Raw genomic sequence first — 27,257 nt, forward strand, 5'->3', positions numbered from 1 at the left:
CAAGCATAGTTCCACAAAATGAGGTGGAAACGGGGGTCTGTGTGCTCTAAATGGAGCATGACTATGTGCTAATGCTGAAAAGAAATTGCAAGCCGCCTCATTTTTTTGTTGAATTTTCAGATAGGTTGAAATTTTGTGGCTCCTATTTTTTTTACTTACATTTTGGAAGCACTCCTCCCCTACTCCCGATCTTGATATTCTGCCAACCCCCTTTGAGAAACACTGGATTCAACTCCACTAGTGCCAATTCATTAGGCCCTCTAGAGCAAATTTAAGAAACAGGCCCACTGTGCTAGACTCCCAATTCCCAACATCCGTGGCCACTGGGCAGGTTTCCTGAGCTTGGTGTGAGCTGAAGTCCACCATCTGCAAGACCTTACGTTTCCCATCACAGTTCTAGAGACTTTGTAGTTTCCGAAGACCAGGAAGGCAGGGTGGGTGGAGAAATCTGGGGGTACTGTTGATCTGCCTTGAGCCTCAGCAGTGTCTAGCAAGCACTGATCCTGCCCATAACGCCCCCTTTTACAGAAATACCTGAGAACATGCAGTGTTCCTTTTCCTAGCTACAAAAACAATTCTGATCAGAATTCAACAAGCTGCTATACCTTTTGTTAGGAGACAGATCTAACACCACCATACAGATCTTTTTTCAGTCTTGGTGCTGCATGCCAGCGGGTGGATGGAGGCAGGGGCAAAAGTAGGATGAACAGTGAATGCAAGTTTGATTTTGCACAGTAGAATAATAGAATCTTAAGAGTTGGAAAGGACCCAAGGGTCATCTAGTCCAACCCCCTTGCCAGTAGGCAAATTTCACACTCAATGCAACCTTTCCACTGAGATAAGCAAGAATTCTTAGGCATGTTTCATTGAGGCAACACTTGAGGTATAAAGCACAAGGCATGAGGAGTTCAGAGGGCCATATAAAGAGGCTTTGAGCACGATTTGGTTGGTCCCTGGCTTGAGGTTCCTCACTCCCTGCCGTAATGGTCTGGGAATACAGTTGTAGCCTGGTTGCCAAACAGAGTCCTACTGTCAGTCAGAAGCCGCGCTGCATATTTTGCTTCAAAAACCGGAATACCCCTGGTTTTTGATCATTTGGGAGCCAAAACGTTCGGCACCTAAGCCATTCAAGATCCAAGGTACAACTGTACTGCCTTCAGTAAACAATCTCTGTGAAAGACTAACCTTAGAAATGGTGTTTGGATGAAGCAAATAATGTCAAGCTAACAAAAGTGATTAGTTTGGCTAGGACCTAGGTCAATAGTTCTTTGGATAGATTCTAGTTGCCTTCTTCAAGCTCCCAGACCTGTTTCCCTCTCCCCATTCTGTAAATTGGCTGTGTGTTTAAAGAACGGCCTAGATACAGTCATAAGCACTTTTAAGTTCAGAAGCAATGGCATTTGTTCAGTTACAAATATGTATATGCCTTCCTTTGCCATGTGCTCCTCTATTTGGGTAGCCTCAAAGCCTGAGGTGGAGGCTCCTTGAGTCTCCTTGAAAACAGTGGAGGGTTGCTTATTTTGGGTCAAGTGGGTCTATTCAATCCCTGCACTTGCTCTCGCCAGAATCTGCTCTGCTCAGTCAGTCGGGTTGTCTGGCTGGTTGTTTCGCGGTACCAGGAAGACTCCGCCATCCGCAGCGAGCTGCAGCACATACTCTTCAGGGGAGTAAGTGTTGCCAGCTTCATCGCGCAACATGCAAAAGACCTGGTGGTAGAGAGCCCCCAGCTTCTGCTTGGTGAGCGCCAGGGTCCTGTTAAACTCTCCTCGGTCCCGTAGCAGCCGCTGCCGCTCGCAGCTCAGCTCCTCCAGCTCACGCTCCAGGTGAACCAGGGTCTCCAGTTTGCGCTTGCGGCAATTCTGAGCTGCCACTTTGTTCTTGCCGCGCCGGCGGATGTCTCTGATCAGAGCCAGCTGAGGCTCGCTCAGGGGGAAGCGTGTCACCAGCTCGTTGAAGTCGTCCACGGGCAGGTTGATGATCTTTTCGACTGGGAAGGGGATATTCATGGCAAGGGCCCGCCGCTCATCCCGACTGCCAACCAGCTCCCCACGTGGGCTCCGCCCTTTCTCCAAAGAATGTTCCAGGGGTGGGTTGGCACAGGGCAACTCTGGCACAGGGGGCAACATAGGGTACAGTGGCGCATACTCTGCCCTCTCCAGCCCCTCTGCCTCTAGGGACTCTGCATCGCTGTAGTTAAGGGACAAGCCAGAGTCTGATTCCAAGTCCTCTTGGGGCTTGCAGGGAGCTTGTGGTCCATAGCAACTGGCCAAGTCCCTCTCCAACACCATCCCTGGTGCCCCTTTACATTCGCCCAGAATGGCAGGTCCAGGAGGCTCGAGGGAGGACGAGATCAGCATGCCGGTGTAGCTGTAGACCGTGCAAGGGCCTGGCAGAGTTTCTGGGAAGGGGCGCTCGTATGGTGGAGCAGGATGGCTGTAGGAAATCGAACTGTCCCCCATCTCGGTGCACGGCCCGTAGCTGGGAGGTGGCACCATGGGTTGTGCATGGCCGCATAAGGCAGGGTCATAGCAGCTTTCAACTGGCATCTCGAGGCCCTGCAGGGATGAGAGAGAGGTGCTGAGCACAGGCTTAAAAGTTCACACAGATTTCCCTGCATACAAGGGTGTAGAGTCACAGCTGAGGCTTAGGTGGAGGGAGACACCAATCAAGATCCAGAGCAGGGCTCAGCAACATTTTTCAGCAGGAGGCCAGTCCACTGTCCCTCAGACCTTGTGAGGGCCGGACTGTAGGGGGGGGGGGATGAACGAATTCCTATGCCCCACAAATAACCCAGAGATGCATTTTAAATAAAAGGACACATTCTACTCATGTAAAAAAGCTGATTCCTGGACCCTCTGCGGGCTAGATTTAGAAGGTGATTGGGATGGATCCGGCCCCTGGGCCTTAATTTGCCTACCCATGATCCAGAGATTCAGAAAGCAGAACTTAGAACCCAGGAATTCTGGCTCTTGTTCTAAGCTGTTTCCTGACCGCTGATCCCTTAAGTTCCAACTTCCGTGCAAACGAACTCCTGTTCCCCCTCTCGGTTTAACTCCTTCGATTCCACCTACACCTTTCTGTTCCTGTTTTAACAGAGGCCTCCGTAGGTAGCGGCTTTGTCTTAACAATTTGCTCTCCCCAGCCATCTACTGTATTTATCCAGCACGTTGCTCTTTGATGGCTAAATAGGTGGTGTTCCAGTCTGAGCATCCCTCAGTCACAACCCTCATTGGCATGGCCTTCTGCTGCATATCATGCTATGCAGGGGCGGAAGAGGAGCGAAGGAGCCCCTGCGCAGGTGCCTACCTGGCGGAGATGGATGGGTTGATAGCGTTCCCCCCAAGAACAAAAGGGCGATTCATCTCATCAGACAGATCCCGCATTGTGCACCGTTCCTCCCCACCTTGCATCTCCCCAGGGTCAGGCGCTGAATGGGGCAGTGTTGGGAGAGTCATCATGAAGGAGGCAACTGTGCGCAATGGATACCTGCCACTCTGCAACCGACTTGGTCCACGCCTCCGTAGAGGACCTAAACCCCCATGCAGTGCTGCAAAGCTGTCTAGGGTGCTGCATGTTTCTCCTTCCTCTCCCTAACAGCTCCCTTCTTTTGCATGTTAGCTCTGAAGGAAACTTCACGCAGGTCAATGAGACCTGCTCCCAGGCAAATGCAGAGAGGGCTGCCATCCTTGCTTCAGCAAAAAGTTTCCTTAGCAATACCAAAAAAAAAAGGAACGAAAAAGTTGGACACCCTGTTGATTTTCTCCCTGGACGCAGTGTTTAGGAGCTGGGCTGTCACGCTCATGCAAGACATGGGAGGATTTCAATCTTGCATTCTTCTGAGGTTTTGCAAAAGTACAAATAATGATAAAAGGAAGGCAGCTCCCCCCACTTCGAAGCAGCAGGGATGAGTGATGGAAAAGAAGGAGGGGGGGGTAGAGTGGAATGCCCTCCTTGAAGGGAATGGTTGGAGTTCTTTTAGGGGGCAAGGATACACTGCAGATATTCATTGGGTGGTTTCATTTGCTAGTTTTATAATCTCTAATGCTAATGCTGCGGGTGACAGTGCTTCCATCTCCTCCTAAAGGTCTTTGATAGCCTGTGCGGGAGAAAGACAAACAGGAAGCCGAGAGGGATGGGAAGGAGCCCTATGGCCTTTCCCAAGGGAGGGGAGCTGCCCCTGCCCAAACGCCACAACCTCCTAACTGCAGCAAAGGAAAAGCATCTCTCAATGCATAAAGGTAAAGTAAAGGGACCCCTGACCACTAGGTCCAGTTGTGTCCGACTCTGGGGTTGCGGTGCTCATCTCGCGTTACTGGCCGAGGGAGCCGGCGTACATCTTCCAGGTCATGTGGCCAGCATGACAAAGCCGCTTCTGGCGAACCAGAGCAGCACACGGAAACGCTGTTTAGCTTTCCACCAGAGCGGTACCTATTTATCTACTTACACTTTGACGTGCTTTCGAGCTGCTAGGTGGGCAGGAGCTGGGACCGAGCAACGGGAGCTCACCCTGTCGTGGGGATTCAAACCACCGACCTTCTGATCAGCAAAGGAAAAGCATCTCTCAATGCGTAGTTAAGGGCTATTGTGACATCAGCGGCCAATCCCATCTCTGCCCTCTCTGTTATGTCACAGAACTTGAACCCTGGTGGGGGGCTTGCAAAATGTTCACTGTACTTTCACTACTGCCTCTCAAGTAGCACAACCACCCTGTTAAGGTAAGCCAGTATGATCACCCCCCTATTGTAGGTGAGTTGTGCACCTATCTCCTTTGTTGTCTCTGAAATAATATAAATGAGCAGCACAGCATCCAGAGTGCAGAGGAAAAGCCTGGATGTCACCACACTTCGCCTGTTGGAACCTTGAAGAGCTGCATCAGACTATGATTGATTGCTGCAGGATCTAGCAAATCTGGTTGCCCTGTCTTGCACCTTGGAGGAACTGCCTATAGGTTTACATTATAATACCTGACAACACCGGGAAGGTTTAGCATGTCTTACTCTGGTGCACAGGGGGTGTGGGTGGCGCTGTGGTCTAAACCACTGAGCCTAGGGCTTGCCGATCGGAAGGTTGGCGGTTCGAATCCCTGCGATGGGGTGAGCTCCTGTTGCTCGGTCCCAGCTCCTGCCCACCTAGCAGTTTGAAAACACGTCAAAGTGCAAGTAGATAAATAGGTACTGCTCCGACGGGAAGGTAAACAGTGTTTCCATGCCCTGCTCTGGTTTCACAAGGAAGCGGCTTAGTCATGCTGGCCACACGACCCGGAAAAACTGTCTGCAGACAAACATCGGCTCCCTCGGCCAGTAAAGTGAGATGAGCGCCGCAACCCCAGAGTCGTTCACGACTGGACTTAACTGTCAGGGGTCCTTTACCGTTTTTTACTGTGGTGCATATACTTTAGCATAAGTAATAGCAATTGACGTGGGTTGTATCTGTCAAGAAATCCTTGCTTGCTTGTCATGTATCTCTTGCCAGTTATTCTAATTCACAGGACAACATTTAAGGTGTGTAGCAGTGAAAGGTGTTGGCGGGGGGGATGGGGACGGATGACTCAAGGTTTGATTTACATTGGAGATGGCCCATCTACCTCTGTGCCAGTGAATGTCTGTCACCTTTCCAAGTCTTCTGAAAGGTTTCCCCTGTTCAGCTGAGAAATGTGACATTGGCTCTCATTGGCCAGAAGGAGCCAGGTGTCACCAAATCCAATTCGGGCTCAGAGAGTCCTTTAAAAACTACTTCTGGCCCAAAGATGGAAGGAAGACAAAAGTCACAACCAGAGAAGAATGGCTGATAAATTAAAGATGATGGATTACGTCAAAATGGTGAAAATGACCAGGAAGATCAGAAATCAAGAAGACAGACATTTTACTAAGGAATAGGAAAAATTTATAATTCATCTTGGAGCACACTGTAAACAGCTAAAAACTTTGACAGGGCTGTAACAACACTTGTAAACAGGGATTTTTTTAAGAAAAAGGAGAATTTGACAAGATGCAGTTGAAAAAAGGAATGTTGACAGAACTCATGGAGGGGTGGAGGGAAGTCCAAGGGAATCCTTTGTATGTATGATTATGATTATTATTTGAATATAAATGTAAACTGCAAAAACGAATAAAAATTGGGGGGGGGGGGAGAGAAAGTCCTTAAAAAAAAAAGGCTGCCCTATGCAGCATTGTCCCATCCCATCATCAGGGGTACAGACCTTGACCACTCATTGGGAAACCAACCATCCTCACTGCTTACTCATAAGTAGACTGAGAACACTGTGGTGTTAGTAAATAGGTTAGAATTAGTCAAAATTTGGAGCCGCTGGGTTATTTTTGTTTTTCGGTATTCTGTTTGAACATTTGCCTTACTCTTTTATTTGGGTAAAAATTATAAGAGAGGCAAACAACAGTATCTTCAGTGTGGGAGTCTGCTATAAACCTCCAAAGCCAGACAAAACTTGGATGATGTCTTACAATAGCAGTTTACCAAACATTCAGAGATACAGTAGTCATGAGACATCACAGCTACCCTGATATCTGTCGGGACTCGAACTCTGCCAAAAATGTAAGGTCCAACAAATTTCACAACTGCCTTGCTGAAAATTTCATTTCCCAGAAGGTGGAAGAAGCAACAAGAGGATCGACTATCTTGGACCTGATCCACACCAACGTAGTGAGAAGCTTGGGTGGAAGTGACCTCCTGGGATCCATTATGCAAAGGAAGGGGAAAGCTGAGTGTAATCGAATGCACAAACTCTGGAATTTAAGAAAACAGATTTTAACAATCTTAAGGAACTACTGGGTGAGATCCCCTAGTCGGAAATACTCAAAAGAGAGAGATTGAGATGGATGGGAGTTTCTTAAAAGGTGAGATACTGAAGGCACAATTGCAAACAATTATGACAAGAAATTGAAGGAGGCGGCAGCTAAAGAAAGCAGTGTGGCTGCATAGGGAGCTTTCAGATGGGCTGGTGGGCTCTGGATGTTTTGACTACAATACCTATCAGCGTTGGGACTGATAGGAGTTGCAGTCAAAACATCAGCATGGCGAAGGCTGAGATCCAGCATTTGTTCTTCAGTTGGAGAGACCATGACCTTCTGGGAATAGCAGTGAGACAGAGAGTTCTTCGTGCAGTAATTTATATGCCCTCTCTTCACCTCCCCTCTTGGCCCCTTCCAATATCTACCAATTGCAAATTGCAGCGAAAACCTCCTCTTAGCTGCTGCCTTGACCAGTTTAAGTAACTCCATGCTATCCTCTCCCTAAAGTTGTCCCGGATCTCAGTTGCAACCTGCTTGCTTACCTGCAGTTCTGAGATGGAGAGGATTTCTTGCCAGGTGAGCTCCATTTCTCCCTGGGGGCCGAGCTCCCCCCCTGCCAGGGGATTGTACAAGGGGAGGAAGGTTCCCCGAGCCCATCCTTGCTGGGGTGGGAAAGGGGGCATTTTGTCAGGCCTGGCCCTGCCCAGCCTCTGCTCCAGCTGGGTCCCCCCAAAATTAGCCGTGGCAGCAAAGTTCTGCAATGCAAAAAGAGAAAACTGGGTCAGATGGAACTCAACCATTGTGAATCTTTCATAGGAAGCAGCCTTTGATCTAGCTCCCGTCTACACAGACTGCCAGCAGCTCTCCAGGGTTTCAGACCAGAGTCACTCCCAGCCCTATCTACAGACCGACCTTGGACCTTCTCCATGTGAGGCCAATGCTTTTCCACTGGGCTCCAACAGCGTCATGTCACCCCACAATAAACAGCTGTTTGGAAGCAGCCTAAATAAAGCACCACCTTCCAAAAAGGGGAGCAGGGGTAAGAGACCGTGAAGTCCACACCTAAAATGACCTAACTGCACATCAGGACAATGTGAACCGAGTGCACACTTCCCGGAATCCTTTGCAACTATTTAAGGATTTTGCAGCAGGTGTTCCTTGGCAGGTACATTGATGTGGCAACAGTATCTGAAAGGTGAACATTGGAGAACCACTCATTTGTGCATCAAATCTATTTTGGTGGACAAAACTACAACAGGTTAAAAAATAATAATCAGCGTTTTTTTCAGAGATGTGGGGGACGGGACCTGAAATAAAACCCACACCTCCTATACAGAAGAAAAATGCCACTATATGGGAAACATGTAATGAACCAGGGCAATGAAAATGGCAGATGAAAATGGACTGAATTAAATGTGAACACAGCTCTGGAGTTTTTGGAAGCACCAACATTTTCCAGGGACCTGGGGTAGCAGCCAGCAAGGTTAGTGGTAGACAGCAACCTGTGTTTTGGGGTTGATTTCCTAGAAACCTTCCCCCCCACCCCTGCGCTCCATGTCTTAGTCCCAGCTTGGCATGGGAGGCACTGCCCATCTGGTGCTTGATAAAACTCCCCCCTGCTCCCCACAGGTTCTTACCTCAGAGCTGGCTCTGTGAATCTGCAGCGTGCAGCTGCCTGGACCAGACATTCATGAAGCCACGAGGGTGCCCAACTCTGTTTCTGCAAGGGAAAGATAAACAGCCTTCTTATAAGCCACAGAGTGCTTGCACTGGAGAGAAGGGTTGGGGTTTGGGGGCTCTGTAGACTGGTAGGGCAGCAGGCCAAGAAGAGAGTGGACAGAGATCAATACAAGGAGGCAGAGCCATAGCTATGGGGGGTGGGGGGGTAGCCAAGATTTTTTGCCCTGGGTGAAGCCTCCAGAGGAGTGCCATTGAGGATCTCTCTCTCTCTCTCTCTCTCTCTCTCTCTCTCTCTCTCTCTCTCTCTCTCTCTCTCTCTCTCTGTGTGTGTGTGTGTGTGTACGCAAATGTGTGTGTATCTTTTCTGTTTTTGCTTTTGCCAAACTGGGTCTTTGACTAAGGTGAAATAAAGCCGAGTTTCGCCCCTGCAGGGAGGTTAAAGAGCAGGTTAAAGAGAGAATGTTTCTGGGAATTTGGTGGGATAGGGCAGGGCAAGATTTGTCTTCCCACTGCTTTTGTTGTTGTTGTTGTTGTTGCTGCCTAGGAGACTGGATTTTTCATGTTAGTTTTTTAATTTGTATATTGCCTTTCCACATTACAGTACCCAAGGCAGCTGAAAAGCCTATTATGCAACAACCAAATACATCATTGTGTACCTAAGGACACTGCTGGAACAGACCCAAATTCTGTCTGGCCCTGCTATCCTCTTTAAGAGTGCTAGACTTGGGTTGGCGAAGACCTGAGTTCAATCCCTTGCTTGGGCTGGTCCCTCAACCTGCCTATCCTTGTGACTTGAATTTAATTTTAGCTGCTTTTGATATTGTGGTTTAAATTGTTGGAACCCGTCGTTGGAGGGCAGGTAAAAAATCGGAACAGCGGCCAGCCTGATACAACTTAGAGAAGTCCACAAGCAGGGCAAGAGAACAAAAGCCCTCCATCCACCCACCCCCCACTCTTATTGGTCTACAGCAGGGATGGCCAACTCCCAAGAGACTGTGATCTACTTACAGAGTTAAAAACTGGCAGTGATCTACCCCCCCCCTTTTTGGGGTTCAGGTCAAAGTTGGTGAGCTTTTTTAGGGAGGGGGAAAGCCCTGTTTTGGGGGAGTGCAGGGCAAAAAATGAGCTTTTTTAAAGGGAGCCAAAGTTGTTGAGCTTCTTTGGGGGGAGCCAGTGGTCTACCATAGACGTCCAGTGATCTACTGGTAGATCAGGATCTACCTGTTGGACATGCCTGGTCTACAGCACCTGGTGTTCAGAGGCATCGAAACTGGATTTTTGCACTAAGGAAGTGTGGAAATGCAGGAAACAAGTGATTAATGAAAAGAAGTTAAACACATCACAAGCAAATCTGGGTGAATGCAGGATAAATGCTCATTGTTGTACGACAGGGGTCAGCAAACTTTTTCAGCAGAGGATGGGTCCATTGTCCCTCAGACCTTGTGGGGGGCCGGACTAGATTTTTTTTGGGGGGGGGAATGAACGAATTCCTACGCCCCACAAATAACCCAGAGATGCATTTTAAATAAAAGCACACATTCTACTAGGTAAAAACACCAGGCAGGCCCCACAAATAACCCAGAGATGCATCTTAAATAAAAGGACACATTCTACTCATGTAAAACACGCTGATTCCCGGACCGTCCATGGGCTGGATTTAGAAGGCGATTGGGCCGAATCCGGCCTCCGGGCCTTAGTTTGCGTACCCATGTTGTATGATCACCATGCAAACAAATCAGGATAAATGCTCAGTGAAGGCCGAATCGAATAATCCACAAAAGCTTTTTGCAAGCAAATAAGGATGAACGCTCGAGAAACAGACTGTCTGGCGTAGTCCTGAGGCCACTTTCCTATGTCCCTGTGGAAGTAGAAAGTAGCCCCAAAGACACCGCCCCATAAAGTGTTAAGATTCCACAGCCCGCACTGCTCTGCTCCTGCAGCGACTGAACTAAAAGGGCTTCCAAGATGACAAAGTACCCGCATGCTCATTGCGCACATGCCCACGATGCTGTCTTAGTTGATTTATGACCCCGCAAAGGCAATCTGGAGAAGCAGATTGGTTGTGTCTGGGTTGCACCAGCAGCAGCAGCCCCTCTGACTGGGTGCCAGCCCTGAATGAAAGAGCATCATTGGGAGTTCTTGCTTCTTCCATGATTATCATCAAAGGCTGATAACAATGGAATGCAGCTGTTTCTGGGGTATGGCGAGGCAACCGACACAGAAGAAGAATCTCTCTTTAAGCACAGGGATCCCCAGCTCAACCATATTCTCCATCATGTCTATGTATATTGTGTGAGTCCAGGCAACTGCACACCGAAAAAGCCCAAGAATGTTTCGTTGGCTACTGGATTCCCGAGAATCTCAGTACCAAGCTTCCCCCCCCTCCAAAAAACAACAACAAGTTACAGTACTAGATCTTATGGTTGCAAAAGTATGCTTAAAAATAAGTGGGTGAAATTTCATAAGAAGCCTGAGGAGCTGTTGAATAAGATTTCCTGTGGTTAAGGGTGGAAATGTACCACTCCCCTTGATTAGCAAAAGAATGAATTTTGCAACATTCGTCCCTGTGTTTGCACATGGAATATGCACAGTCCTGTGTGTTCCTAGTCCTCTTCTCCCCTTTTGATCCATAAAAACACAACGCCGGCTACAATATATCACACCGTAGCGGGCAAGGCTGTGACCAGGTGGCTTTTGCCCATGCTCACTCTGCTGCCCAAGCGCAAAGACTTCGTACACATTACCAGCTTGAAATGCAATTAGCTGGTTCTTTTTCCCCGTTCGGTTCGAAGCTGGTTTGGGGAGAGATCCAGTATTATCTAAGAAATGACAGGACAGATATAATTTGTGGCTAGCACCATGCGCACTATCGTTTCCCATAGCAGTGGTGGAAGAAAATGGAAGCTGCCTTTCAGTCCAAGCTGCCAGAAACAAAATCCCAAGAGGAAAACGCATTAAAAGGAAAACGAATGCTTGCATGCCACTACATGTGAGAAGTCATTTTGGTTTGTCCTCCAAGCCCAGAGAAATGGCTTGAGACAGAAAGTGAACAGGAAGCTTCAAGGTGATGAAAATATGGCCTTAACAAGATGACAACCTTTCCTTGTTCAGTTCTACTTTTAAAAATCTTTTTTTTTAATTTAATTTTTATTAATTCATTTTGTTTAACAAAAAAAGAAAAAAGGTAACAAAGTATTACAACTGCTATTATATAATATTACTGAACAAAATTTAACATCCCACATAGTCGTATCTGTGTCTTATTGTTTATATCTTAAGAAAAAACTAAAAGAAAAAAAATTAGAAAAAGGAAAAAATTCAGCCAGGCATATAATTAGATAGTCCATACATCCACTTACTTATACATACCTATATATACCTAGACTCTCTTACCTACGTATACATAACAAACTTGACAAAACTTTAATTTCACAAATCAGACTTTAAAAATCTTTTTCTTGGACGTGGTACCAGAGATCTGAACTCACAAGGAGAAGACTAGCCTGACCCCAAGCCCCTGGCCAGAGAAGAAGCAGCTGTTAGATCTTGCTTCTGAAAGAGCATTCTGCACCAAGCCACTAGTTGAGGGACTGGAGAATTCAAATTCAAATTCAAATTTATTGCGGCTATAAGCCCATAAAAACACAAAATATGGAATATATGACATAAAGTTACAGCAAACCATAGACCCTGGAGTCATAGGGAAACAAACCGCAGCACAAATACAAGTTTTAAAATTGCAACCAGGGAGCAGAAAAACAAAAGTTTTAGGGACTGGAGAGCAAGAGGGAAGCGTGATTGGCCTCTTCGGTCAACCAGGCATGTAAAGGGCAGCCTTGCCTCCCAGGAAGAACATCGCTGCAAGGAGAAGACCAGTGTGCCCCCTACCAATGGGCAGAGATGGAACAGTTGAAGGGAGCTTCCTCTCTCCCTCTCTGCCCCATCAACATACACACTGCTTACCAGTCAGGCTCAATGCCAGGGACAGGGAGCCTGTGGGCCTCTTGTTTTGTTGGGCTACAACTCCCATCATTCCCAGCTGGTTGGGGTTGGTGGGATTTGGAGTCCAACATGTCAAAACGAAGGAGAACTATATTATGCATGCCACCTTGAGCATCTTGGAGGAAAGGTGGGATATGAATGTAACTAAACCGACCAGCAAACACGTGGGCCACGCATGCACGTATGATTAAAAACAATAGTTTTGAAGCAAGAAGCGCCACCTTTTTGCCTGTGGAGAGGGAATTCCACAGTGTCAGGGCTGCCGCAGAGAATGCCGCTGGAGAGGTTTACAAAATATAAAAAACCAGCTGCACAATATTATTAGGAAAATGCACCATAGTTCAAACGCACCTCAATTAAAATATGCAATAAAGCAACCCCATTAAAACAGAGGTCAAGGGATCAAGCGAATGCCTGTTTATCCTTTTCTGTGTCATCCATATGACATAATTGGCATAACAAATGCCTGCCCGTATGACCCGTTTGCAAATTAAGCCCCTGTCTGGGTGCGCCCAATTACCCAGCTCATTGCTTTGAACTGGCGAAGGGTAGCACCTCAGTGAGAGCTGCCAATCCAATCTGATTGACAACCCCACTGAAGGCGGAGAAAGACTCCTGTCTGCGTTACAAAAGAGCTGCTGCCAGTGAGAGTAGACATTACAGACTGAGATGGAAGAAGAAGAAGAAGAAGAAGAAGAAGAAGAAGAAGAAGAAGAAGAAGAAGAAGAAGAAGTGGTGTTTGGATTTGATATCCCGCTTTATCACTACCCGAAGGAGTCTCAAAGCGGCTAATAATCTCCTTTTCCCTTCCTCCCCCACAACAAACACTCTAGTGTGACTAGCCCAAGGTCACCCAGCAGCTGCATGTGGAGGAGCGGAGGCGCGAACCTGGTTCACCAGATTACGAGTCTACCACTCTTAACCACTACTTAACCACTACACCACACTGGCTCTGACTATAAGGTATAAGGTAGTTTCCAATGTTCCTATGACACAGGAACCACTCCTATGTCGGCTACGTTTTACTCAGAGTATACCCAATAACACTTTTGACCGATAAATCCTTAAGCGGCTCAGGACCGCAATACCTCAAGGACTTCCTCTTTCCATATGAACATACCCGGACCCTGAGATCATCTTCTGAGGCCCTTCTTCATGTGTCTCCTCCATGTGAGGTCTGGAGGGTGGCAACACGAGAACAGAGCCTTTTCTGCAGTGGCTCCCCATTTGTGGAATGCTCTCCCCAGGGAGGTTCGTCTGGCGCCTTCATTAGGACACCTTTAGGCACCAGGCAAAAACGTTCCTCTTTGACTTTGGCTGATTGACATCCAATGCCCTTTTAAAATGTGCTGGGGAGGGGGGAATTATTGGGTTGTTTTTGTTGCCAATTTTGTGTTTTTATATTGCGGTTTTTTTGTTGTGAAATCCCCTGAGACCTGCGGGTATAGGGCGGTATACAAATTTTAATCATCTTCATCATCATCTCAGTCAAAAACCACCCTTAGCCACGACTAACTTTTGCTGGATTGCACCCACTGTTTCAAAATGTTGTTGCCCACTCTGGTGGATTACAAACCTATCTATATTTCTGCAGGAAGCTGGGAGGGGAAGCATATGCCAAGAAAGATAATATACGGAGTGGGGCCGTGTCAGTACTCCCTGCTCATCCAAGGATTTGAAATTGCTCCTCTGAGGAAGGCACACACAGGGACAGCAGAAACCTCTTAGGCTATACTTGCTTCTGCTTGCCAGGTGGCTGAATTGGGGAAATCACTGAGCATCCCTGAGAGGACTGAGAAAACCTGTGTGCTAAAGCAGGGATGGGAAACCTCAGACCTGGGATCCATACGTGACCCTCTCGTCTTAGCTCTCTGGCCCTTAGGACTCTCCACATGCCACACCCTCCAACCAGTCTTGCTTTGCATGTTTTTTCCTGGCTGGAATTGTCCTTGAACCCTGGCAATGCTTCTTGTCTAGAGAGAGGTGTGTGAGCATGCATAGAAAGTACAGTGGTACCTCGTGTTAAGAACTTAATTCGTTCCGGAGGTCCGTTCTTAAACCAGTGTGGTGTAGTGGTCAAGAGTGGTAGACTCGTACTCCGGTGAACCGGGTTCGCGTCCCCGCTCCTCCACATGCAGCTGCTGGGTGACCTTGGGCTAGTCACACTTCTCTCTGAAGTCTCTCAGCCCCACTCACCTCACAGAGTGTTTGTTGTGGGGGAGGAAGGGAAAAGGAGAATGTTAGCCACTTTGAGACTCCTTCGGGTAGTGATAAAGTGGGATATCAAATCCAAACTCTTCTCCTCTTCTTCTCTTCTGAATCTGTTCTTAACCTGAGGTACCACTTTAGCTAATGGGGCCTCCTGCTGCCACTGCGCCGCTACCACACAATTTCTGTTCTCATCCTGAAGCAAAGTTCTTAACCCGAGGTACTATTTCTGGGTTAGCGGAGTCCCCTCTATCCTTACACACCGATCTGATATGTGGCCCCTAGCTGGTTGCCTAGAAGGCCATTAAACCCATCCACTGTCAAGACGGAAGATTATAATCATTTTTATTTATTTTCATGCCACCTATCTGACTGGGTTCCCTCAGCCACTCTGGGCGGCTTCCGACAAATTAAAACACAATACGACATCAAACATTAAAATCCTTCCTGAACAGGGCTGCCTTCAGGTGTCTTCTAAAAGTCAAATGGTTGTTTATCTCCATTCCACAGGGTGGGTGCCACTATCGAGAAGGCCCTTGGCCTGGTTCTCTGTAACCTCACTTCTCACAGTGAGGTAACCTTCAGAAGGCCCTCGGAGCTGAATCTCAGTGTCCGGGTTGAATGATGGGGGTGAAGATGCTCCTTCAGGTATAGAAAGCCAAAGCTGTCAGCATCAACACTTTGAATTTGTGCTCAGAAATGTACTGGGAGCCAGTGAAGATCCTTTAGGACCAGTGTTCTATGGTCCCGGAGGCTGCTCCCAGTCACTAGTCTGGCAGCCACGTTCTGGATTAGATGTATTTTCCAAGTCACCTTCAAAGGTAGCCCTATGTAAAGCGTGTTGCAGTATACTCCAAGCAGGAGATAACCAGCCCATGAACCACTCTGGCGAGACAGTGCGTGGGCAGGTAGGGTCTCAGCTGGCATACCAAATGGAGCTGGTAGACTGGCTTATCTATGGGGGCATAGCCACAACTTTCATGTTACTATTGTGACAAATTGCAGAGGAATAGCTATGTAGTCTGTTGTAAGAAAAAAAAATTGGAGCCTTCATTATAAAGGACTCCTGGACAGCTCAGTCAGGAGAGCACGGGACTCTCAGGGTTGTGGGTTTGAGCCCCACATGGGCAGAAAGATTCCTGCATTGCAGGCGATCGATGACCCTTGAGGTCCCTTCCAACTCTACAGTTCTATGATTCTACAATTCTACAAAAAGATTCCTGTGGCCCTTTGAAGGCTTCCACCTATATTGTGGCATAAAAAGCTTCCATGAGTGCTGGCTCACAAACATTAATTCCACTGCAATAAAATTCCCAAGACTTTCCTAAGAGCCCCGCCACAGGACGTTTTGTTGTTTTGGCAACCATTGTACCAACAACCACCAGTCTTAGCCTCCAAAAGGTCTTGGGAGTCGAAGTTTTCTGTGCATTTTTTGTTAGAGATCGCCAACGACTACAATACTCCCAGCATTCTCTGGGAAGAAAGAATGACTGTTAAACCAGGCCTTTGAGGGCCCCTCCAGACCGGTCTTTTATTGCGGGTGTATTCTGCAACATGTCCTTGATACAATAATAGTGCATTGGCCGTAGATTTGTTCTGCTTTAGTTTGCTCTGTGATGAGATTCCCCAATGCTACAACGTTAGTGCTGTCCAACAAAAAGCAGGACAAAAATAAACCAGAGCATTTGTGGTAGAAAAAGTGATGGGCTTTCAGCAGGAAGTTTGGGAATATACATGGATTGCAAGTGAAGCAGTGTGACATCCCCAAAACGTTTGCAGGCCCAATTGTATTGAAAGCAAGATTCTGTCAGGGACCATGCTGAGGAGGGCTGCACTGAGAAAGAATGGTGGGAGCCTCCCCCTCTCCCTGCTCCGGATCCTGAATCTTCCCAGGAGCAAGAGGACAGTATAGATTTGGAACAGTGGTTTGCAGAGGGACATAGTTCAGAAGGCAGAAGCTGGGAAATACTGGGTGGGGAACAGCTAAGAAACACTGGAAGAGAGAGGGTTAATAGATTCTCAGTCTCTGGACAGCATTCACCCTCCTTCTCCAGAATCACAGAGAGCTCTGAAAGTGGCAGAACAGAAAGCACAGAGGGTACGAACTCAGATTACAAGACGTAGAAGTGACGTAGATTAATAGGGACAGAAGGGGGTGGAATCCTTAATTGGGAGCACCGCCATTCTATGAGATGTGTTCTTTGTTCTCTCACTGGCATTATTAAAGTTTATAACTGGTAAAAAGACTCCTTTTCCTTTGTTCTGCTTATCCACTGCCACGGGGGAGGAAGCCGATTCGCTGAAGCCTGACGGATTGCATGTGACTGCTCCAATAGCATCATGAGAACAAATCATCATGAATGCGCAGTAAAAAAAAAATAGGTCCGAGGAGGGGCTGTGAGAGAAGCTCCATGAAAAGAAGTTTGGGGAGGGGAGGTAGTCCAGAGCAGTGTTGCATTATGTGTAGCCTACCGGATGCTGCTGGATTACAACAACTCCTATAAACCTTGCCCATTGGCTAGGATGAGTGCTGCTGATGGGCTCAAGGCTTAACAACACGGAACATGTGCTTTGCATGCAGAAAATTCCAAGCTCAACTGCTGGCATCTCAAGTTGAGAAACGACAACAGCAGCAGCAGCAGGTGATGCTGAAGACCTTCCTCCGCCCGAGATTCTGGAGAGCCATTGCCAATCAGAACAGAGTAGAAAATAGCCCAAGGGGACTGCAACATGCTGCTGACACAATAATGGTTCATCATCGGTGGAGTCATACTGGACCCGGCTACAAATCCTTCTCCTTTATTAGCTGTCAGGTGACGATTTCCCACTGTTGCCGCATTATTGCCGTTTGGAGGAGCGCCCATGCGCTATAGCACAACGAAAGCGGGACAATAATCACCGCCTTATGTGTAGGCCGCCTTTCCATAGTTAAAACCATGCTCAAGGCGGCTTACAATGCAAAAAGATTTGCATAATTACAAACACAGCAGAAGTTGTCATGAACCATGAAATAAAACACATCATAAAGTACACAACCCAACTGAACGATTTCCATATAAATCATAATATCTGAAAATAAAGATATCCCCCCCCAAAAAAAAGTATAAACAGGAGCAGCACAACCCACTAAACAATATCCCAGATCAAGAGAGTGTTCAGCAGCTTCAGGCTTTTGTAGCTGGAGTCAGTCAGTCAAAATTAGCCTACCTAGTTTGGGACCACCAATTTGCACTGTAGTGAAATTGCACCACGTGACTGCAATCAGCTAATAATAATTTAGTGATAGTTTCATTATCTCCACCTTGCCCATCTGGCTAATGCACCTTATGCTATGTAAGGCTTTTAAAAATTCCGTTTCCTTGCCAACAACAGGAGGGAGAGGGATTAGGCAGAACAATTAAAAACCACAGTCTACTCGTGTGATTGGAGCACAGGGTTTGGGGCATCTTTTTCAAAGCAATTGTTATCTGAAATATTGCTCTTCCAACCCCTCCCTCCCCCATTGCCAAGAATATTTGTGGTATGAAAAGTTCCAAGATTTCAGGAGGACGTCGTGGGATTGCACTGATTGCAGGTGAAGCAATATCCTCACCCCAAAACTTTTGTAGGTGTAAACAGTATTGGAAGTGGGGTCAATGGTAGCCACCCCAGCACCATCATAAGCACAAATCTTCATGAAAGCACAATGGAAAAGACATCTGTGCTGGTCCACTACACATCTCAGGCTAGAGTCTTCAAGCCCAGTAGCCTCTGTATGTGTGTGTGTTGCATTTGTGATGCCCCCACCCTCCGTTGATTTGAGCCATCAATCCCTCTGGCCATGCTGTCCATTGTTACTGTGGTGTGCTCCTTCTCCCTGGAGACATTTCTGATGCGTTATGCTCTCATAGGCAAAGTGCTGTTATTGTGAGAGGCCCCTAGGATCTGAAACTGCTCTGCTCTCTTCCTCCCGCCCACCCCACCCCGGATCCTCTCTCTGTGGTCTGCTATCGCCTCTCGCCCTTTGCTTTTCCCGTGCGCATTTCGACAGAGACTGGCCCTGCAATTTCCGATCCTTTGCTGGGATGTTGCATAAGAAGAAGAGGGGAAAAAACCCACACCCAGAGCTCCTGAGTCACCTCAAGTCTTCTGAGGCCAATGGTGGCAATGGGGGAAGAGAGAATGCATTAATATGAGCAAGGCTTCAGCGGGATTTCTAAACTACAAGTTCCCCAGCTCGTTTCTCCTACCCCAAGAATAGGTAATCTGGCAAGTTAGGATGGAGGACGCAAAAACTGCCAACAGCTTCCAGCATTATGGGTGCAAAATGGAATCACCAAGTGCAGATGCAGTTCCTGGGCCCAAACAACAGGGGATGAGCATTTGTGTTATGTGACTACCAGACTCTTTTGACAAAGATGTGAGGCTAGATTCAGTAAGGTTGTTCTTAGTTCTTGTTGACATGCGGCATTCATTATCACATGATGTGCTGGGTGTTCCCTACATTAGGGTTGGTTTTTTTAAGGGTCGGATTGAACCCGTTGTGAGGAACCTTTGGTCTAAGGTTCAGATGTAGCCCTACAAGTCTCTCTCTCCAACTCTCAGGACTCTCCCCAGTCTACCACCCCATCCCCAAGCCCCCAGGCCACATGCCTCTGCTTCACACCCCTTGAATTTCTGCCTGGCTGGAATGTGTTACTGAACTGTGATCATGTCTCTCACTTGCCTGGGAGGAAAACAGAGGGGTGTGGGTGTATGTTGAAACCTCTGGCTTTTGCATGGCTGAAAATCAGCCGGTAAAAAGATGAGTTGCACTAATTGCTCTGCCCATTTTTGCTTCTGGCCGATCACTGGCACACAGCTTTACCCAGGACAGAATGTGGCCCTCAGGTTAATCAAGGTTCCTCCACTCTAAACAAACTCGTCTCTGGCTCAACCAAAGATCCACCGAATGGGGGCAAGCCTTCCCTTCCTACTTCTCAGAAGGTGGTATACCAGCCACACCAGGCTTTTGGAAATTGGCCCCATGGCTCAGTCATAAACCCGTGATCTGCATGCCAGAGCTGCCAGATTCAATCCCCAATGTCTGCAGTTAAAACAGTTGGGGGACCTGCAGTCCTTCCAAATGCTGCTGAACTACAACTCCCATCATCTATGACGCATTGCACATGGCAACTGAAGCTGATGGGAATTGGAGAGAGTCCAGCAACAACCAGAGTCGTGTTAGCAGGGTCTGGTTATAGGCGATGGGGAAAACCTGTCCTGACTTGAGACCCTGGAGAGACAATACCGAGGGCCACATTCCCTTCTGTGAAACCTTCCAGGGGCCACATCATTCCAGAACGGTGGGCAGGGCCAGAGGCAAAAGTGGGTGGAGCCGTGAATGTAATTTTTACCTTTGTACCTTAGGCTAGTTTGTACAAACTGTACACACTCAAACACCGTTCTCTATCTTCCATCTGGACAAGCAAAAGGCACCATCAGAGTTCAAGGATACTTTCTAGCCAGGCCAAAACATCTGGGATGCAAAGCCATGGCAGTGAGTGGCGCAGAGAGAGGGCGTTTGGCCTGAGAAGAGTTCTGAGATCTCCACCCACCCCTGTCCTAGACACACATGCAGAGCCTTTATTCAGGTGGAACCTGCTTATAATGGGCCCAGGTGTTTAAGATGTGAATGACATGTGTGTACTTGGTGCACACGTACCCACAGTTACATATAGGACCCACACATTAATAGGAGGGAACGATTCCAACTTTGTCGCCAGGGCAGAAAGCGAAGCAGCCCAGAGAGTTCTGTAGCCCAGAAAGCAGATATAATGCTGGCTAAAACATACAGAACACAAAATGAATTGTTGGAAATGTAAGGAAAAGGAAGGTACTTTTTACCACATGTGGTGGACATGTAAAGAGGTAAAAGCTTTCTGGGAAATGATATAGAATGAGTTAAAGAAAATGTTTAAAAACACGTTTGTTAAAAAAAAAAAGAAGCTTTCTTATTGGGTATAGGGGGTAGAGAGATACCGAGACAAGATAAAAAATTGTTCTTATATGCAACAACTGTGGCAAGAATTTTGTTAGCCCAAAGATGGAAACAACAGGAGTTACCAACAAAAGAAGGGTGGCAGATGAAGTTGATGGACTTTGCAGAACTGGCGAAACTGACGGGAAGAATCCGGAACCAGTGAGACCAAGCATTCCAAAAGGTCTGGAACAAATTTATATTATATTTGAAAGACAACTGTAAGCAATTAACATCTTTAGCAGGGTTATCTGAAGATTTGTAAGATGAAATTGTTACCTGTTCAGGTTGAGCAATATAATATTTTAGGTAATGATATAACAAGGATAGGAAATGAAGCGAAATGTAAAGACATAAAGTTTAATTTTGTAAACCAACAGACGGGAAGGAGGGAAGTCGTTGGGCTCAGTTGAGCCAAAGAGATAAACCAAGAGGGTACGACGTTACGTAATGTGATTATACAGTATGTAAAACCAATAAAAATAATTTACAACAGAAAGCACGCAAAGACTTCTGGCTCTATCCAGGAGAGGGCAGTAGATTGAGAACACGTGTACATGAACACACACGTGTATTATTCATATTTCTATCTGGAATATACACGCACAGAGAAACACACACACATTTTGGAATGTTCCCATAACACCCAGGTAACAGTGGTCCTAAAGGAAGGGTGTGTGTGCTGCCCATCTCCACCAACACAGATTGGGCGGGGAGTAATTCGTGGTGCTTTTCACAGATGCCCTGCACACATCTGTGCGATATGGTACGCAAAGGAAGCCTCAGGAGAAAGAAGCAGGCCAGACCTGCAAGACAGTCAAGTTAAAACTTCCATGTTAACAGAGGGACCTCCACACACACACACACACACACACACACACAGTCATGTTCCTATTACACAATGACACCTCCGGCAAGCAGGTTGACTAGACAGTTTGGATCATTGTAGATTAATGCACCACCACAAACCATAAAGGGGAAATATAGAAGGTGCTGCCTCCCTCCCTTGTACGCTTAGCATGATGTAAAATAGGAGCTGTGAGCCTGTGAGAGCTAAAAACAAAATGCAACGCATCCTGAAAGTCCCTTTGCTCTGGAAGCCCTTATCTCAAACTGCAGGTGAGGGGTTGGGAGCTCATGGAAGGCACTCTGAACATGCTCAAAGGCACTCCTTTTTTATCTCTTTATTCCTGCCATCTTCCAAAGAGCTTAGGGTGGCGTTTTAGCATAACATCAACACACCTGCAGCCTGAGGAAGAAGGGTACTGGTAAAATCCTCCTTACGACTTGGCAGGTCGTCCATACTGCCAGGAGCCAAGCTACAATTTTTAGGAGGGTTGAAAGCGGTTTGAGAGAGGTTTTGCTTTATGCAATGCACACAAATGTTCCTATTGACCTGCCACCGCCTCTGGATAAATAAGTTTTGCAGGTTTCTGAAATAAGAAATAACTTCTTCAGCAGAGGCAAAAGTGCAATGATACAAACCAAACAATTTAATATATATTTATGTATATAAGCAGTGTTTTTTTTCCGGGGGGGGGGGGCCCACAGGGGGACACGTACCCCTAAACATTTTGTGAATCTTTTGTCCATTTACTGTTTTTATTTTCCCCGATTTGAACTATAAAGTGGTGATTTTCTTGAGTCAAAATAAGAGTACCCCTAAACATTTATTTTTTTAATAGAAAGCACTGTACTGCATACCCTCTCTCGTTCTTTCTTTGTGTGTATGTGTGTCTTTCTCTCAGCCATGCAAACAAGCACTACCATCTCTCTACCTCTCTAGTCGGCGTTATTCAAAATAACTTGGTTAAGGTAAACCCTCCAGAGGACTTCATAGCTAAGCAAGGTTTTGAATCTCACACGCAAATCCAGTGCTCCACTAACATTGCTCTGGCTGATGTACCTCACGCATTCCCAGACTCAAGAGACATATTTTCTATTGGGCGTTTGTGATTATTTGTGTTCGTGCTGCTGTCAGGGCTGTCAAACACAACCCTGCCATCAATACTATTTGCTCCTGCAAAAGTGTTTGGGCAGTTGTTGTTGTTGTTCAGTCGTTCAGTCGTGTCCGACTCTTCGTGACCCCATGGACCAGAGCACGCCAGGCACGCCTATCCTTCACTGCCTCCCGCAGTTTGGCCAAACTCATGTTAGTAGCTTCGAGAACACTGTCCAACCATCTCATCCTCTGTCGTCCCCTTCTCCTTGTGCCCTCCATCTTTCCCAACATCAGGGTCTTTTCAAGGGAGTCTTCTCTTCTCATGAGGTGACCAAAGTACTGGAGCCTCAACTTCAGGATCTGTCCTTCTAGTGAGCACTCAGGGCCGATTTCCTTGAGAATGGATAGGTTTGATCTTCTTGCAGTCCATGGGACTCTCAAGAGTCTCCTCCAGTACCATAATTCAAAAGCATCAATTCTTCGGCGATCAGCCTTCTTGATGGTCCAGCTCTCACTTCCGTACATTGCTACTGGGAAAACCATAGCTTTAACTATACAGAGCTATGTCAGCAAGGTGGTGTCTTTGCTTTTTAAGATGCTGTCTAGGTTTGGGCAGTTATACTGCTTCATTTCCCGCCAGTACATGTGCTGAAATCCCTTAGCTTTTCATACCACAAAAGATTGAGGGATCGAGTTGTCTCACTTTTATTGCACGACAGCCCCTCCAGACAGCAATAGCACCGGGAAAACATCATACTTGTAATAAATGGATCTCCCAGTGGCAGCACCCCCCATTTGAACCTCCTTTCCTATTGACATCAGGCAGAAGCCTTCACTGTACTCTTTGCTAAAAATGTTTTTGTTTATAAAAGGGTAGCTGGCACGTGTTTTAATTGTCTGGGTTTTTTTTAAGCTTGTTGATTTCTATTATTTTTGAGTGGTTTAAGTAGTTGTTTTTAACTGGCTTTTCCACTTATTTTTAAAATTTTATTCTTTTTTTTTCCTACACCGCTTTGATGCTTTATGGGCAATCGAGCGGTAAATATTGTGAAATAAATAAGAAAATTGCAGCTAATAAAGCGGAATAAGGCCGCCGCCACCAACACCCTGTTATTGTGTCAAGAACATGCTGCAAGAAGACACCCGGAATAAAAACATGAGCCTGGAGGGATCCTGAGACGCAACACCCAAATCCAATACCTGCACCTCAGCCCTGGATTCAAATTAGCCCCGGGTGGCTCATACCAGAAAGAGCTGGCCGGCTACACACCTCGCTAAACAACTTCCACCTATCGTGGGCCCAAAAGTTCGTGTTTACTCCAGGATTCCCACAGGTCACCTTGCATCATAATATGGAAACAAAAATGTCTTCACAAGCATGCATGGAGCAATTGCATACCCCAGCTCAAGAGGTATGGGGTTGTTTCCTTTTGCAAATGCCCAGCTCCCCACCCCCACCCCCCTGCTGTTATAACGGCTGTGACAGCCACTTTCTTTCATCCGCACACAGGTTGGTTGTGTTGGCTTGCAACATAAATGTACAGGCACAAGACTTGGATTAGGTGACGGATGTTTCTCTTCATCTGTGTGGTTGTGTATTGCCGAGTTGTGTTTGTGCACAAGCCTGCTTGTTGCTGGCCTGTTTGCAAGTGAACCTGCGCACTTCAAAAATGCCCATGCAGAATGAACGGGTGCTGTGTGTGTGTGTGTGTAGGGCAACAACTTCAGCAAGCATAGGCTAGTTTACAATTTTTTTGCAGCAAACAAAGTAATATACACAGTCATTTAACATCATAACCCAGAGTCTAAAATTACCTCTCTGCCCCACAGGGGAATGCTGCAGCCTAGTGCCACATTCAGACCATATCTTCAAAATTGCGGGGAATACTGGGAACTGTAGTTTCTTAAGGTTGCTGGGAACGGTAGCTCTGTTAGATCAGAATCCTTAACAAACTACAGTTCCCAGGATTCTCCACAACCATTAAAAAGGCACAGTAGTGCTTTAAGAGCATGGTGCAAATGTGACCTCGGTGTGCCTCATTTGTATGTACACATGTTCTGCTCCCTTCCATCCCCGGGGTTCAGGAAATAATTACATTTTCCCTTGCAAAATGAGACACAGTTGCTCAGAAAAAGGAGACTCAACGGGAACAAGCCATTAAGGTTCCTGATCGAAACACCCCATAAACACACCTGCAACTTCAACACTGGATAAGCGAAAGAAGCTCCTTTGCTCCTCATCATGAGACGCAAACACACAAAAAAGTCCCTGGAGCCCATGCTGTGTGAGTTAAGTCCTTCTGAAAAAGCTACCTGCCCAAAATAGTGAAGAACCTGACATGGAGGAGGCAGAGACCCTGAGGGACTTCTGTCAGGAACCAGAGTTTTCTGGGAGGTGGGTGAAGGGAGAGATTTGAAGGTGATGCCTGTCTACCCCATGGGCCAGGGAAATGGCTGGCCCTAGAATTTCTAAAATTCATTTGGGAAAGGGGGGGGTGCCCTCCTGTAGGAAGAGCGGCTCGGTTTGAGATCCTGCCCCCCTTTTCTTGATCCTGCTACAGCCTTCACCCCTCTCACCTGGCCACGCAACCAAGGAGACAAACAGCCCCCGCCTTGCTAGAGAGGGCTGCAAACAATGGTACCCTTTGAGGCAGTGGCTCCTTACCTGCTGGAATTCCTAGCTGCCTGGGCCAGGTGTGCAGCCGGAGAGGGTGGACGAGGAAGCAAAATTTTAAAAAAGAGGCTCTCCTCTGGGATGTGCAGGAGAAAGGACACCCCCCCCCCAGTTTTCCAAGCGGCGGGTTCCGTTTTCCTTTGACGGGCTAGGGTTGCTCGAAAGGGGCCTTCAAGGAGCTTCCATCGCTGCAGCAGTCAGTCCCACAGACTCCAGGTGGCCAGAGCTGCACAGTGCGTGTCCCGCCTCGCCTCGCTGGGGGCTGCTGATATTACATAACAGGAGCCGCCCCTGTGCAAGGGGCAGGGAAACCACAGTGCCGGTGGCAGCGATGGCCCAAGGGTTTTCTTCCCTCCCACAAAGCCTTGTGTTGCACCCTGCCTTTCCAAGAAAGGCCACAGAGCCGTCTCCTATCTGCACTTACAGAGCTCAGAGGAAGAGAGTCCACAGAACACCACAAAGACACACACACACACACACACACACACACCCCATGAAGGAAGAAAACTAGAGAGAGGGTATCTGCCGCTCCGAGGCTAGCCAGGCACAAACATACACCGCAAACAGATATAAACGAGCAGGGATGCCAGAGAACGGAATAAAACAAAAATGAGGGAAGACAAGCAGAGTACACGCAAGACTGCACTTCAATACACAGCACAGGACTGTGCACAGGGCCGGCTCTATCATTAGGTAGGGATAGGCAGCTACCTCAGGCGGCGAATGATGAGGGGCTGGGGGAAGATTGGAGTGGTGTGTGTGTCACGGCCTGCCCTGCGCCCCCTAAACTAGCCTGCTGCACCCAAGTATAGTGGCGGGTGATCTCTGTCGCCTCTTGTCGGTTTCTGTATATGGAACTGGTGGAGGTGGTGAGGCGCCATCTTCTCCTTTGCCTCAGGCGGCGGAATGTCTTCCGCTGGTCCTGAATGTGCAGGTCACACTCACGCTGCGACACAACCTAAATGTTCCCACCTGCAAGGAATAACTGGACGCAGCGTGACAATGCTTGTCGAGGCTCACAACAAACGCTCCACAGGGACACACTGCAAGATGGGTGAGGAGAGGTTACATTTCACATACACGGCCGCCATTTAGGAAACACTCAATGGGAACCAGAGGTTGTAGCTATGCCAGAAACCTGAGGAATTATTATTATTTAATGCTTTAAGTGTTCTTGGGGTTTCTTGAGAATGGTCGTTTTGTGGCAATGCTAAGCATTCCTGGGTGAGCGTCTTAATCCTGTCATGGGGTTACGGTTCCCAGGGTTCCCAGTGCACTAGATTTCAGTAATAGTGGAGACATACCCACCCAGTTCCATGTCATTCTCACTGTCTTGCACATATCTTTCTCTCTCACTCACTATGTTCCATGCTCTCATACACTTGACAAAAGAGACAATGCACGTATTTTTGTAAACTAAGAAATCTTTAATTAAAAAAATGTGTAAAAACTTAAAAAAAATAAAAAATAAATGAACACCTCTCTCAAGAGTTCCATACAAAATATGCTCCTGACAACTCCTTCTCCTCTCTCTCTCTCTCTCTCTCTTAGGGATTAGTTTTGAGATTAATTAGCGCCTCCTTCAGGAAAGGTCTGGAGGGTAGCAACATGAGAACCGGCCTTTTCTGCAGTGGCTCCCCATTTATGGAATGCTCTCCCCAGGGAGGTTCGGCTGGCACCTTCATTAGATGCCAGCAGAGGACTCTGTTTTTTAAAAACATTTTTTTCAATTCGTTATAGATCATTTCCCAATACCCTTTTACCCTTTTACATGTCCACCACATATGAAAGAATGTTCCCTCTGCCTCTTTGCATCTCCAGCACTTATCTGATTCTGCCTTGTACATCTTATCAAGCCTACCGTCTGTGAATCATTTTCAGGCAGTTCTCCTTCAAAGAACAACATGCTGTAAATTCCAAGTCACTTTACCAGAGTTTGTCCCAGAGTTTAAAATCTATATTGTGTCCTCCTATATCTATTGCTCAGTGTGTGACTGAGGCTTTAAC

At 47.1% G+C, this 27,257-nt stretch overlaps 1 protein-coding gene across 1 annotated transcript; it reads right to left on the reverse strand.

The window, feature by feature from the left end:
• Positions 1 to 1,140: 1,140 nt before the first annotated feature.
• On the reverse strand, positions 1,141 to 25,305 carry NFE2 (nuclear factor, erythroid 2). The gene is made up of 4 exons (XM_033138560.1): positions 25,242 to 25,305; positions 8,384 to 8,466; positions 7,289 to 7,501; positions 1,141 to 2,555 (listed from the first exon to the last, which is right to left on the reverse strand). Exons 2-4 carry the CDS (start codon positions 8,432 to 8,434, stop codon positions 1,578 to 1,580), a joined length of 1,242 nt encoding a protein of 413 aa, XP_032994451.1. The 5' UTR covers positions 8,435 to 8,466; positions 25,242 to 25,305; the 3' UTR covers positions 1,141 to 1,577.
• Between the last annotated feature and the right edge of the window lie 1,952 nt (positions 25,306 to 27,257).

This window comes from Lacerta agilis, chromosome 2 (assembly GCF_009819535.1).
Source record: "Lacerta agilis isolate rLacAgi1 chromosome 2, rLacAgi1.pri, whole genome shotgun sequence".
Taxonomy (NCBI): domain Eukaryota; kingdom Metazoa; phylum Chordata; class Lepidosauria; order Squamata; family Lacertidae; genus Lacerta; species Lacerta agilis.

Coding starts and splice junctions, on each gene's coding strand:
- NFE2 (XM_033138560.1), bottom strand. CDS start 8,434: ATGTCTGGTCCAGGCAGCTGCACGCTGCAGATTCACAGAGCCAGCTCT. Junction 7,502..8,383: donor TTCACAGAGCCAGCTCTGAG/GTAAGAACCTGT, acceptor TTTGCATTGCAG/AACTTTGCTGCCACGGCTAA. Junction 2,556..7,288: donor TCTCCATCTCAGAACTGCAG/GTAAGCAAGCAG, acceptor TCATCCCTGCAG/GGCCTCGAGATGCCAGTTGA.